Raw genomic sequence first — 15,226 nt, 5'->3', positions numbered from 1 at the left:
CAACCCCCGCGACCCTAATGAGGAATAAGCGGTACGGAAAATGAGATGAGATGAGATGAGATATATATACAGTAAAGTCTCATTCAAGGGAGTCCGAAAAAATATCGATATAACCGGGACTATCGATATATCCGATATCGATATAACGCCAAAAGAGGGCATCCAAGCGGCATATAAGAAACGGAGCTGGCCATATGAGCTCGCCATTTTGTGTGGCTTTTTTTTGGGGTGAGAGATGTTCCCCCAATGTTGCCTCATGGCACATATAATTCTTTAATCGTTTGCAAACATGTATGCTTTCCTCTTCAGACCTACAGTGTATTTGAATCATATTCATAACTGGATGTGTAACAAGAAAGACGTCTTGGCGTGAAGTAATTTTTAGTGGTGTTTTGCATTTGAATAAAAAGTGACATCGGTTGTCCTTTAATACACAGTATGGAATGTACAGTAATTTTCAAAATCATCACGCTCAGCTTCAACGTTGTAACCTTACAAAACAAGAAACATTGTTGCAAAAAAACGATTGCATTCATATACAGTACAGTGGGCATGTACATAACACAACAGGGAAACTGCAACGTTTACATCTTACTGTATTATTGGATTCGGATTTGCCTTTATTAGTCTCACAGTGGATAAATTTACATTTCACAGCAGCAAAGTGATGAAAGGAATGAAAGTAGAAAAACAAAATACATGAGCTGCTGGAAAGGCAGCCACTCTCGCGGCGCCGTCTTGAAGTCAAAAAAACAAAACAAATATGTGACAGCACAAATACAATATGACAAAACAAAGACACAGAGATTCATTCTTCAGGACTTGCTGTACCCTCTTTGTGATGACATGAAGCAGTTCTACATGAAAGAGGAGAGGATCAAAGCGTCTTTCCACCAGTGGATCAGGGACATCATGGTGGAACGTGCACGTCGACTACAAGCTAAATGTTGAAAGCAAACACGCAGCTATAGCATCCATTGACGAAAAGAGATTGTCTCACATCGCCTGTCCCACATAAATCTGCTTCCATTCCAAGCCGCAACAGTTCCACATACGCATCGGCGCTCTGCGCTGACACTCCTTTCTTCTTATCGCGGGCTCCTCAAGCCATGCATCCATTCAGCCGCATACTGTCCAACAGCACCGACCTTTCCACTGAACAAAGCGGGGCTGTGAAGATGCTGCCCATTACAGGCGCAAAAAAAGCACGATCGCCCCAAAGCTGTCCAGCGATGGCAGTCGAATGGCACCGACATTCCTCCCATTCAAAAACAGTACTGGCATATTCATGCTGCCGAAAAGGCGCAAACGCTCAGCAGTCTCCTCCTCGATGAATGTCCTGGTCAAAAATGCTGAAAAACAATCCTTATCCATTTGTCACTTTGTGCACAAAGTGACAAAAGAAAACACAAAACAAGACAAAAACAACCAAAAAAAGCAAGGCTCATGAGAGCACTTGCTGACGGGTGCCTACTCGGGCGCCATATATACTCTCAGGTTGGGGGGAGCAGGTGACCACTCCCTGCGGCCCCACCGATTGTTCCTACATTCCTGACTAACGACTGCCCTGATTGCCCCACTCCCTCCGGTATCACCTCATCAGCATTACTAATGTCGCCTACCCTATGTTGCCTAAGCAGGTGCATATGTACTGCCGATTGAGGCCCACTAGTATTATCCCTGCGATGTTGATAAAGTCTTTTTTTGATAATTTGTTTAGTGTCCCCATTGTATTGGTCTTTAGAATTTTCATTCTTACAATGTATTGAATAAACTACATTACTCTTTGGATGCACTAATTTTTGCCTTAAAGTGTTTATCGGTTTGAAATAAGTAGGAATTTTGTGTTGCCAAAGTACTCTTTGTAATTTTTCAGAAACTCCTGCAATGTAAGTCTGTGTAAGCTCTCAGTCGTACAGGAGTGGTCCATCGATGAGAAGGTTTCTTCAGCCGTCATCTGTACTTTTTTGAAGGTGTCGGACGTTTCGCCTCCTATCCAAGAGGCTTCGTTCGCTGACGAAGCCTCTTGGATAGGAGGCAAAACGTCCGACACCTTCAAAAAAGTACAGATGACAGCTGAAGAAACCTTCTCATCCCTGCAATGTAAGGTACTGTTAATAATTATGCAAGAAAATAAGATCATAATTTAAATTTACATTTTATAAACTTCATTTGTGAATGATGCAAAGCGCCTGTTTATTTTAAAAGTAATCCTCAACTTCCCATGTAGGTGCTGTAGGAGAAGCAGCTCATGAGCAGCGGAAGGTGGATGGTTTGTGTTGAATCCGTGACGGTGAAGACCACCTATAGTTCACACACATGAAAGCAAAGATTTATGATTAATAATAATAATTTTAATAATAATACCTTTTCTTTCAAGCGCCTTCCAAAGCTCTCAATGACACTTCACAGTCACAGACAAGCATAGATACAATATTCATTTGATAAACACATATTTGACCTTAGCTCACCCTTAGCTCACCAAAATAGGACAATATGGAAAGTCTCTCCTTAATATCTAACATTATTCAAAATGGAAAATTAGGAGCGTGTGGAAAAAGTGACCTCAGCGTAGGGATAGAAGGAGTCGCGTTCTAGGCTGGTCCAGTACGAGCCGGTCTCAAACCGCAACTTGTACATTCCTGGCAGGAAGGCTTCCCGGCTGATTAGACCTAGGCAGCTGCCATCTTCGTCGGTCATCCTGAAGATGCAACATCGCCCATAAACAAACAAACAAACAAACAGACAAACAAATAAATGGATGAGTAACATAGGTGAATAAATAAATAAATAAATAAATAAATAAATAAATACAGTGGTACCTCGGTTCTCGAACGTCTCACTGTTCGAACAAATCGGTGTTCGAACAAAATATTCGAGATATTCTTGCTTCGGCGTTCGAACATCAATCGGTGTTCGAACGCCAATACGCGTGAGTGCGTACGCGAGGGTGGGGAGCTGAGCGGCGCACGGGTGTATCGCTCTGTTCGTGACCAACTGTTGTCGCTAGCGGACGTGCTGCGTTTTGCTCTAGCGTTTAATATAGGTGTACGAAGAGTTTTAGCCCCTAATCATGCCTCCAAAGAAAGTAAGTGATGCTTAAAGTGACAAAAGAAAAGTAGTGCGTACAACTATTGCATTTAAGAAAGAAATAATCGCAAAATATGAAGGAGGTGTGCGAGTGTCTGATCTGGCGAGGGAATACAGCATGGCGAAATCTACGATCAGTACGATATTAAAGAATAAGGAGGCTGTGAAATCTAGTAATGTTGCTGTGGGAGTGAGAGCAAGTGTCATTGGATAGATATTTTAAGAGAAAAGAACATCCTGTAGCCGAGTCATCCGTAGCTGTCACGTTCCGAGCGAGAGTGATGGCAGCTGACTCGTCGGAACGTAGTGGAATGTTTGGGATCCCAAAGCAGACACGTACTAACCAAGCAGGATGTTTATTCACAAATAAAAGAAACCACAGCGAGTAAGAAGGCAGGGGGTGATCCGACCCGCTTACTACACCAAAAAGCAAATGGCACACGAGGGGGCAAAATGACGCAATCCCGGAAGATGACATCAATTTACGGGACGCAGGGAAAATACCACGGACTGGATACACTCGCGCATCGAAGGAAGAGTCCAGGTACGGTGGCGAGTTGAGTCAATCATCCGTCATTGGCGAGGTGATCGCGAACCGTATATATGCCCCGTGTCCGTGATCAGAGAATGACAGCGGGTGGAGAATGGCCGGGAGAGGCAGCCCCCCCTCTGCTGTCAACTCGCAAGTTGTTCGAAAAAAAATCGCTTTTCGAACAGGGTCCTGGAATGAATTATGGTCGAGAACCGAGGTACCACTGTAAATAAATAAATAAATAAATATCATAGGTGGATAGATAACAAAGCCAAATAAATAAATACATAAATGAATTAATACATAAATAAATAAATAGCATAGATGAATACATAAAAAAGCAAATATGGATAAGATAATGGATAAGACAAAAAGAAGAGATCGAGGGTATAACCGTTGGACAAGATACCTACAAAGTAGCCCTATTTGCGGATGATATATTAATATATTTGGGAAAACCATCTACCTCTCTCCCGGAACGGTTCTCGACCATCAGGGTATATGGAGGATTCTCAGGATACAAACTTAACACCTATAAAACTCAAATATTGTCATTTAATTTTTCTTCGAGCAAGGTGACAAGAGATGAAGTCGACCTGAAATGGGACTCAGAGAGGATCAGATATTTGGGCGTGAATATTCCAAAAGCCTTAGATAAAAAATTTTGACTGTAAATTACTACCCTTTCCTTGCACAAATAAAAGTGGACTTCATCAGATGGAATATGGTTCCATTCCTTGGAATATTACAATGAGTGGAAGCAATCAAAATGAACGTGTTGCCCAGACTACTTTTTCTATTTCAAACTTTAGCAATTGACATACCCAAGCATATATTCCAAGAGTTGGACAAAGTAATATCACGATTTATTTGGAAGGGGAAGAGACCTAGAATTAGATACAAGACTCTGCAATTGATGAAAAGTAAGGGAGCCCTCTCCCTACCAAAGATGATGAATTATTATAAGGCAACCCAGATAAATATTTTGGTCAATATCTGTAACCCATCATATAGGGCGAAGTGGAAAGACATAGAATGCCAGATATCAAGTGAAATTCCATTGCAAGCAATTATTGGAGACCCCGGATTAACCAATTATCTTAAAAGTGTCAAACCTTGGATCAAAACTTCAATCAAGGTGTGGCATGGAATATTAAAACAAGATAAAGATAATAGCCCATATCTACTTCTAAAATGGATTGGATTTGACTCCGAATTTTTACCATGTAGAACGGATGAAGGGTTTCAAAAATGGGTTGGAAAAGGGTTAAAGATTTACAGAGACCTCCTTGAGGAGGGAGGGATACGACAATTCCAAAACCTGAGAATCAACTATGGACTGAGTAATCACGACTTCTATAGATACCTTCAACTAAGACACTATTTAGAGAGAAACCTACACAAATTAAGGATGGGTCCAACAAAGTGGTTTTGGCTTAATTAAGATACAGTAAAGTCTCGTTATATCGATATCGGATATATCGATAGTCCCGGTTATATCGATACTATTTCTATGCACGCACGGAGAAAATTACATGCAAACAGGGTCGGATATATCGATAGTCCCGGTTATATCGATATTTTTTCGGACTCCCTTGAATATCGATATAACGAGACTTTACTGTATTTCTATTAACCAATATGTCAAAACCTGGAAGAGGAATTATATCAAAAATATACAAAGAATTGCAGGAATTGGAAGGAGGAGAAATAACGTATATAAAGAGCTAGTGGTCGGAGGAGGGAGGCATTACAATCCAACAGGAAGCATGGGAAAGAATAATAGCACAGCAATGGAATTGTATATCTGCTTACTCTTGGAAAGAATTTGGGTGGAAGAACATTGTCAGATTTTTTAGAGTTCCGGCACAAGGATCGAATACAGCTTGCTGAAGATCCTGTGGCAATAACAAAGCGTCACACTTTCATGAGTTTTGGGAATGCCCGGTCATTTTCAAATACCGTGAGACCTCAACTTACAAACACCTCAACTTACAAACTTTTTGTCTTACAAACGTCAAATTTATGAAAATTAAACCTTATAATAAGCACTATTTTCATAATACACACCCACCACGGCTGGCGGAGTGATCTTCGGCGGAAGCACACGACCGAACAGCACCAGAGGTTAAGTTACCAACAGTTCTTATGGAAGGTGACTGTCCTTCCATAAGCCATCAACGACCATCAGCACAGCACAGTTTATTTCTTTAATTACATTCGTCATGTAATGCGCCTCTCTTTCCAAACAGCAATTCCCTTTGACCTCCAACGCCATTCCATCAAGCCATAAATGACCATCACAAATGTAAATAAAGTGACTTTATGATACAATGCAGTGTAATTCCTACATTACAATACAATAGCACATTTATTATACATAGAATAAGGTATGTTGTGTGTAGTTTTAAGGCTTATTTAGTTGAAAAGTATACTTTATGGAAACCCGGGAACGGATTATTCCCATTTTAATGGTTTCCTATGGGAATTTTTTTTTTTTGAGATACACACTTTTCACCTTACACACTCTGTCTGGGAACCAATTAAGTTCGTAAATTGAGGTCTCACTGTACTGGAAAGAGACAAGTATAACAATGGGTAGGATTGTGGGAAAAGTGGTTCCTCCAACCCTTGAAGCCCTGTATCTGCGACTGGAACCTGATTTAATTGTTAACTTTACTCAGAACACAACACACAACATCATGCTTTTAGCAAGCAAGAAAGCAATCACGAGGTGATGGATAACCAAACAACCTTCAACGGTCAAAGACTGGATTAAGGAGATGGGTGAAATTTATGAAATGGAAAAGATTACTTTCATAGTCCGAGGCAAGCGAGAGAAATTTGAGAGACTATGGGATACCTGGGAAAAATTTACAGCAACCTAAGTGCTTATAAACATATTTAAGTTAACCAATGAACCCCAATCCACTCAAGATCAAAATTGTTAATTATTGCTACTTTAATTATTATTATTTTTATTTGTATTATTATTTTTTGTCTTATTTTTTCACTATTTATTTGTTAACTTTTCTTTTGTATATGGCACAGTGAACAGGCCATTGCACCAGCAGAATTGAAAAGAAATGTAAAACGTTTTCATGAGATGGCTATGTGATCCATGTTTTGTTTTGATGTCTGGATTAGATGATGCTCAACGTGACGATGTCTTCCTTTTCTAATTGTTCTAAAAAAACAACAACAAATAAATAAATAAATAAATACATGACATAGATTGATAAAATGAAGAAATAACATGGGTGAATAAATAAATAAATGAATAAATAAAAAATAAATAAATGGCATAGATAGATAGATAACACAGGCAAAAAAATAAATCACAGATGGTTAAATAATAGGTGAATAAATAAATAAATGAATAAATAACATAGATTGATAAACAACCTAGGTGAATACATACATACATACATACATACATACATACATACATACATACATACATACATACATACATACATACATACATACATGTGGTAGCCGGAGCCTCACCGAGACCGGGCTGAGGATGGCCTCGATGGGGAAGGGACCCGTGAAGCGTGGGCCCAGCTTGGCCGAGGACCCTGCCAGCCGAAGGTCCTTCGTAGATAGCCAGACCTCCTGCCCGACCTGGTAGCTGGGTGCTTGCCGTCGATGGCGGTCTGCCACCCGCCGGTTCCGGGATGCGGTGCGTGACAGGGCGTCCCTGGTCTCCTTCCAGACTCTGTGGGCCCGTCTGAGGTGATGATCGATAGACGGGACCTCCACTTGGCCTTCCTGTGTGGGAAATAAGGGCGGCTGATAGCCACAGGCGGACATGAATGGGGACCGACCTGTGGCTGCGGAGACCAGGGAGTTGTGGGCGTACTCCACCCAGGGTAGGTGCAGGGCCCACGACGCCGGGTTGTGGAGGCACACGCACCGGAGGGCCGCCTCCAGGTCCTGGTTCTTCCTCTCCCCCGTCTGTCCGTTGGTCTGGGGGTGGTACCCAGACGACAGGCTCGCCGATGCCCCTAGGGACCGACAGAAACGCTTCCATACCTTGGACAAGAACTGCGGTCCCCGATCCGACACGATGTTAGTCGGAATCCCGTGGAGACGGACGACATGGTTAACCAGGAGTTGAGCCGTCTCGGTGGCAGACGGCAACCTGGTTAACGGAACGAAGTGGGCCGACTTGGAGAATCGGTCCACTACGGTGGTGAGGACGACCGTCTTGCCACGGGAGGGGGGGAGGCCTGTCACGAAGTCGACGGAGATGTGGGGACCAGGGTCTGGACGGAACCGGTAGGGGCTGGAGGAGTCCGGCCGGGGGCTGGTGGGAGGCCTTTCCACGGGCGCAGGTCGGGCAGGCCTTCACGAAGAGGGTGATGTCCCTCCTAAACCCCGGCCACCAGAACCGTTGGGCGATGAGTTGGATCGTCCTGTTGACCCCCGGGTGGCAAGCTATTTTAGATGTGTGCCCCAGATGAGCACCTCAGTGCGTAGGGGGGGGGGGACGAACAGGCGATCCTTGGGACAGCCCCTGGGGATGGTGGTGGTTCCCTGGACTTGTTGGACTTTTCTCTCAACCTCCCACCTCAGGGCGCCCAGGATGCGCTGGGCCGGCAGGATGTTGGCGGTAGTCTCCTCCCTTTCTGCCGGCTCATGGATACGGGATAGGGCGTCGGGCTTGGTGTTCTGTGACCCTGGGCAGTAGGTGAGAGAAAAGTCAAAACGGGTGAGGAAGAGTGACCATCGGGCCTGCCGTGAGTTAAGTCTCTTGGCCGACCGGATGGCCGCCAGGTTCTTGTGATCCGTGTAGACGGTGAAGGGGGTGTTTAGCTCCCTCAAGCCAGTGTCTCCATTCCTGCAGGGCCAGGACGACCGCCAGCAGTTCCCGATTGCCGACGTCGTAATTGGCTTCGGCGGGGCTGAGCCGGCGGGAGAAGAAGGCGCATGGGCGTAGCTTCTGGTCGGTGGGAGAGCGCTGGGAAAGGACGGCCCCTACTCCGGACTCGGATGCGTCAACCTCGACCGTGAACGGGAGATCCGGGTCGGGATGACGCAGAACGGGGGGGTGGTGAAGGCACGACGGAGGCGGTTGAAAGCCCCCTCAGCATCGGGAGTCCACCTGAAAGGGAGCTTGGTGGACGTGAGGTTAGTGAGGGGGAGTGCCTTCTGACTATACCCGCGAATGAAGCGGCGGTAGAAGTTGGCAAACCCCAAAAACCGCTGAAGCTGCTTGCGCGTCTTTGGGATCGGCCATTCCACCACCGCCTTGGTTTTGGCGGGGTCGGCCCTGAGCTGCCCCTGCTCCACCACAAACCCCAGGAACGACAGAGAGCGGACATGGAAGTCACACTTCTCTGCCTTCACATAGAGCCGGTTTTGCAGGAGCCGCGCCAGGACCCGTCGGACGTGTTGCCGGTGTTCTTCTGCAGAGCGAGAAAAAATAAGAATGTCATCGAGGTAAAACAAAAACAAAAACATTGAGGAAGTCCCTGAGCACATCATTAATAAAATTCTGGAATACGGCCGGCGCGTTCGTGAGCCCGAACGGCATCACCAGGTATTCAAAGTGCCCTAAAGGCGTCTTGAAGGCTGTTTTCCATTCATCCCCCTCACGGATTCGGACCAAATGGTAGGCGCTGCGAAGATCCAATTTAGAAAAAATGGTGGCGGACTGAAGGGGCGCAAAGGCCGAATCCATGAGGGGGAGAGGGTATTTGTTGCGGATGGTGATGTCGTTCAGGCCCCGGTAGTCAACGCATGGGCGCAGGGATCCGTCCTTCTTGTCGATAAAGAAAAACCCTGCGCCCAGCGGGGAACGCGACGCGCGGGCGAATGAGTCCTGCCGCTAGAGAGGAGTCTATGTAAGTGCTCAGGGCTTCCCGTTCCGGTTGTGAAATATGGTAAAGTCTGGAGTCCGGTAATGGAGCCCCTGGCTGCAAGTCTATAGCACAGTCATACGGTCGGTGGGGCGGCAGGGATTGGGCGTTGTCTTTGCTGAACACCTCCCGCAGGTCGTGGTAGCAATGTGGCACGCCTTTGAGGCAGATGGCCTCGGGCGGGCCACCGCGGGAGGGGTTACGCCCTGCCGTAGCCGACCGCAGGCAGTTAGCGTAGCAGTAGGGGCTCCAGCCCTGAATGGTGGGGCCCTCCCAAGAAATGGATGGGTCATGGGCCTTGAGCCAGGGGAGACCCAAGACCAATGGCGCGTTCCGGGAGGGCATAACAAGAAATTGGCGGTGCTCCACATGGTTGCCTGCCACTCGGAGCTTAAGTGGGGCCGTGAGGTGGGTGACCCGGGCTAATAATCGGCCATCCAGGTCGACGATCTCCTTAGGGGGAAGGAGATCTAAAAGTCGGCAGCCCAGCAGGTCGGCCAGGTGGGGGTCGATGATGCACCCGTCGGCCCCCGAGTCCACTAGTGCCCGCACTCTTTGGGAGCTGGAGGGGCCAAATAGTTCACTCTCCAGCTCCAACCGTGTGGCTCGTGTAGTGGACTTAGCCCCCAACGGATTCCGTTTCGGCGGGGACTTACATTGGCCGTGGGTCCTAGGCTGGGGGCCTCGGGTGCGACGAGCCCTCGGGTTGGCGCGGTCGTCTCCCCCCCCTATCACCATCGGTTCGAAGAGTCCCTCCTGGGGGCTGCGCGCGGTCGCTGCCGGGTGTGGTCGACCGAGGTCGGCTTCGGGGTACCTCGGGCCGTCGGTCGCTCAGCTCCTTTCGCCGCTCTCGAAGACGCTGATCCAAGCCGATGACAATCCCGACGAGGTCGTCGAAGGTGGTGCCGGCGTCGCGGGTAGCCAACTCATCCTTTAGGTCGGAATTCAAGCCGCGACGAAACACCCCCCTCAACGCTCGGTCGCCGTAGCCGCTGCCAGCGGCCTGGATCCGGAAAGCGACGGAGTATTCTGCGGCCGAACGGGCCCCTTGGACGCAGTCGAGGATCTTCCCTTCCGCCTCGACCTCCGTCACTGGATGGTGAAACACCCGGCGAATCTCGGCTACATACATACATACATACATACATATGCAACCTATACTCAGGTTACACATACATACAAAAATACATTTAATAAATAGATAAATAACATAGTTGGATAAATAACATAGATGAATGAATAAATAAATAAATAAATAAATACATACATACATACATACATACATACATACATACATACATACATACATACATACATACATTGATACATAACCTACGCGAATAAATAATTAACTAACTACAGTAAAGTCTCGTTATATCGATATCGGATATATCGATAGTCCCGGTTATATCGATACTATTTCTATGCACACACTGTATTTCTTTAGTTACAGTAAAGTCTCGTTATATCGATATCCAAGGGAGTCCGAAAAAATATCGATATAACCGGGACTATCGATATATCCGACCCTGTTTGCATGTAATTTTCTCCGTGCGTGCATAGAAATAGTATCGATATAATATATCCGATATCGATATAACGAGACTTTACTGTATATAAATACATGAATAAATAAATAAATATACAGACAAATAAATAAATACAATTTAACAGGGGTGAAAAGTGTGTCATAGGAAGAATAAAGATAAATTATAACATATCAGCACAGGGCAAAGAAAGCCCCTTGGTGTTCATTGATGCAATAAATTATCAAGAGACCTCAAATCGACTTTGCCCTTTGCCCTCATTCCAAACTTTTTCAAAACAAAGTTAATGTTGCAGTTATTGCTTGCGTACAGGTTACATTCATCCGCATCTATCTTACCCCATGTTGAGCATGTTCCACATCTTGAGCTGTGAGTCCAGGCGATGCAGGCTTAGGGACACCCGTGCGGCGGGAACGCCGTCACTGGTGTTGAGCACGTGGGTGGTGAGCGGGCTAGGCTCCGACATCATCGTCCAAGATGAAACAACAACAGTTTCCTGGGAAAAAAAGGAAAGATACAACCGCTCCGTTCTGATCATCAAAAACAACCAATGGCTGACGATTGCTTCTTCAGAATCAGAAAGCCTTTAATAGTCCCACATTGGGAAATTTGTATTTTTGAAGAGTGGACAAGTTATTTTTTTGAAACCAAATTTGCATCCGCACTAGCCTAAAAAAATACAGTGATACATCGGCTTACGAACACTGTAGCTCACGAACTTTTCACCATACGAACATTAAATTCATGAGAATTTAATCTTGGCAATCGAACTACTTTTTGGCGGATGAACACCGAACCACACGGTTGAACAGCGCCACGGTGGATGGAGGACTAGTTTTTGGCGGATAAACACCAAACCACGCGGTCGAAATGCGCGACGGTGGTTGGCGGACTAGTTTTTCACATCCCCTTTCTTTGAGTGCAGACGTGGTTTGCTATCGAGTGGAGTACTTTTGCTATTATGGGACCTAAAAAGACCCCCACCACAGGCTATCGAGCAGAAGAAGGAGATCATTGAAAAACACCAACGATGTGTGCGTTTGTGTGACTTAGCGTCCCAGTACCACTATGCTAAGTCGAACCATTGCTACCATCCTTAAGAACAAGGAAGCTATTAAGGGTGTTTCTGTATTGTCTAAGCAACAGTCAATCAACGAGGTTGAAAAACTTCTGTTGATTTGGATGAACGAAAAGCAGATAGCTGGGGACCGTGTGAGTGAAAGTATCGCCGAGAAAGCACGGCAACTTCACTCGGATATCATCAAGAGGCAACGCCATCAACAACCATCACAAAGGTAAAAAAAATGACTTGATTACACAGTACAGTTTGTTTCTTTAATGACAATACAATAACACATTTATTATACATAAAATAAGGTCTATTTTGTGTCATTTTAAGGCTTATTTAGTAGAAAAATTATGTTTTATGAGGACCTGGGAACGGCTTATTCTCATTTTTAATGGTTTATTGTGGGAAATAAATGTTTGGAAGACGAACTTTTCACATTACATACATTTTCTGGGAACCATTTAAGCTTGTAAACTGAGGTATCACTGTAATCCCTATGAGACATGCCCTATAGGGGAGACCGCTAAAAAAATTGTCATTTTGTTGCGTTCGGAGAGTCGTAAAAACCCAAATCTGGTTTTGATCATGAAAAAGCAAAAGTCATTGACACGTCAAGAATACCAAAAAGAATAAGAACGCAAAAATATGTGGAGAACAACTATCTGCTGCTTACCTGCTTGCTCCTCAAGATCTTATGTTGGTGTGTGACGGACGACCTAACGTGCACTACGAATAAGCTTGCTGTCAAAGGTCGTTGTTTCTAGAATGAATCATTAAATAAAAAAAAGTCAACAAACAAGGGACCACTCAGCTGCGATAAGGATCATCATGGCCAGCTCATTTCAGGCGCTGACTGACAACCGATTGTTTTTCAATCAATTTGACTGGAAGAAAATTATTTCCCGTACTGTTCAAGCAGATTCATTCAGTCAAGATTAAATCAGGATTTCCCCAGTGGGATTCAAATCCTGTCATGATGTTGTTGGGCGATTTTGAGGCAACCCTAACACATTAATCACTGACTTGTATACAAATTTTTGATGGTTCATGTCTGAACGTCTTCAAGTGAGGCTCTCTTTTTTGCGGGAGTTGGCCCATCGAGGAAACGCTTTCTTCAGCCATCATCTGTATTTCTTTGAAGGTGTCGGGCATTTCGCTCTTTATCTGAAGAGCTTCGTCAGCGGACTAAAGTTGTGCTGGTAATCCTGTCCTTATATCCATAATGGACAGAGGTGGCCCAAAAAAAGAATTGATCAACATGGCGGGGACAATGCTAGTGAGCCTCAATCTGCAGTATATCTGCAGCTAAAAGCTAGCCACCACTCATTTCACAAAAGTGAGGTTCAAATCTTTGCTAAAGAAAATAGATGAAAGAGGAGGAAAAGGAGCCATCTTGGTAAAACAGCAAACCCCTTCACTAAATCGCTATGGTGGTCTCAGGTTTAATTTAGACCGTGCTTACAACAGACCTCTTAGGCCAATACCACGTAGGCTTAGTCATGCTCATGAGGTAAACCAGGGCCAGGGATAGAACAATCGAGGTGATCAGATTGGCTAATGGGGTGAAAACCGAGCCAGGGATAGACCTATAGAGGTAATCAGAGTGGAGAGATAATCAGATTGGTTAACAACAGGAGCACGGCATTAAATGAACTCTACCAGCACATCAGCGAGCAACAGACAGCCCACCTAGATGCTTTCCTTATCCTGGCTGGCGATTTCAACCATGCCAACCCGAAAAGCGTGTTTCCACAACTCCATGGACACATTCACTTTCCGACTAGAGGTAACAACATTCTGGACAATGTTTTCACCACACACAAAGGAGCCTACGAAGCATACCCCCTCCCCCACCTAGGACCTTCGGACCACTCCACTATCATGTTGATGCCCGCATACAGGCCACTTGTCAAAGTCGTCAAACCAGTCAAGAAGCAGATAAGGGCGTCGTCTGATGGGTCGTCAGAGGCACTCAAAGACTGCTTCTCCAACACTGACTGGAACATGTTCAGACAAGCGGCCACCTACAACAACACCACAGACCTCCAAGAGTACACAGACTCTGTTACCTCCTACATGAGGAAGTGCATGGATGACGTGACTCTCACCCGGTCTGTCACCATCCGGGCCGGCTGAAGTCCACAGGCTCTTTAGGGCTAGGAACGCTGCCTACAAAGCTGGCGATGAGCTGGGCCTGAGGACAGCCAGGGCCAACCTGTCACGTGGCATCAGGATGGCCAAGAGACAGCACTTCAGGAGGATCGCCAACCACTTCAGAGACAGCAGAGACACCAGGAACCTGTGGCGTGGGATACAGACCATCACAGACTACAAGCCCTCCACAGATCTGCGAGAACTCCACCACTCTGCTGCACCAGCTGAATGACATCTTCGCCCGCTTCGAGGCAGACAACAGCACTCCAGCATAGAAGACCCCGCCACTTCCCGGCAACCGGGTGCTGACACTGTCCCAGGACAGCGTGAGGCGATCCCTCAGAGGGACCAACACACGCAAAGCCCCGGGTCCCGACGGCATTCCTGGCCGTGTCCTGAGAGACTGTGCAGATGAGCTCACAGATGTCTTCACAGACATCTTCAACACCTCTCTAAGCCAGGCTGTTGTGCCCATGTGCCTCAAAGACGCCACCATGATACCGGTCCCAAAGAAGTCGTCCTCCACCTGCCACAACGACTACCACCCAGGCGCACTCACTCCCATCCTCATGAAGTGCTTCAAGCGGCTACGTCTGTGTAAGCTCTCAGTCGTACAGGAGTGGTCCCATAGTGGCTAATCTTTACATGGAAGAGATGGAGAAACAGGCCCTCACATCCTTCCCAGGGACAAAACCTAGACACTGGTTTAGATATGTGGACGATACTTTTGTCATAATTAAGAAACAAGAAATTCAATCCTTCACAGATCACCTCAACTCTGTAGACTTCAACATTAAATTTACTCGTGAGGACATTCAAGAGAACCAACTAGCCTTCTTGGATTGTAAAGTAATTATAAAAGAGGACAGAGCGCTAAAAACAGAAGTCTTCAGGAAGGCTACGCACACTGACCAATACTTACTTTTTGACTCTAACCACCCTTTACAACATAAACTAGGAGTTATCA

The 15,226-nt window shown here is 45.8% G+C and overlaps 1 protein-coding gene across 2 annotated transcripts in view; it reads right to left on the bottom strand.

Moving 5' to 3' along the window:
* Nucleotides 1–2,036: 2,036 nt before the first annotated feature.
* Nucleotides 2,037–15,226, bottom strand: part of LOC148898426 (5-hydroxyisourate hydrolase-like) — a 31,873-nt gene continuing 18,683 nt past the window's right edge. The window contains exons 1-4 of one of the 2 annotated variants that reach the window (XM_088997641.1): nt 12,779–12,848; nt 11,375–11,532; nt 2,566–2,701; nt 2,038–2,304 (exon numbers count right to left, since the gene is read on the bottom strand). In XM_088997641.1, the coding sequence (XP_088853767.1) occupies nt 2,215–2,304; nt 2,566–2,701; nt 11,375–11,505 (357 nt within the window). In that variant the 5' untranslated portion in view covers nt 11,506–11,532; nt 12,779–12,848 and the 3' untranslated portion in view covers nt 2,038–2,214. Of the gene's footprint in view, nt 2,305–2,565; nt 2,702–11,374; nt 11,533–12,778; nt 12,849–15,226 lie in introns of those variants that run through there. The other variant, XM_088997643.1, reaches the window with a different exon arrangement.

The sequence above is a fragment of the Hippocampus bargibanti genome, linkage group LG05, assembly GCF_051943395.1.
Source record: "Hippocampus bargibanti isolate YZ-2025 linkage group LG05, ASM5194339v1, whole genome shotgun sequence".
Classification (NCBI taxonomy): Eukaryota; Metazoa; Chordata; class Actinopteri; order Syngnathiformes; family Syngnathidae; genus Hippocampus; species Hippocampus bargibanti.
Note: the sequence above shows the minus strand (reverse complement) of the source record. Positions and strands in the feature narration are given on the sequence as shown.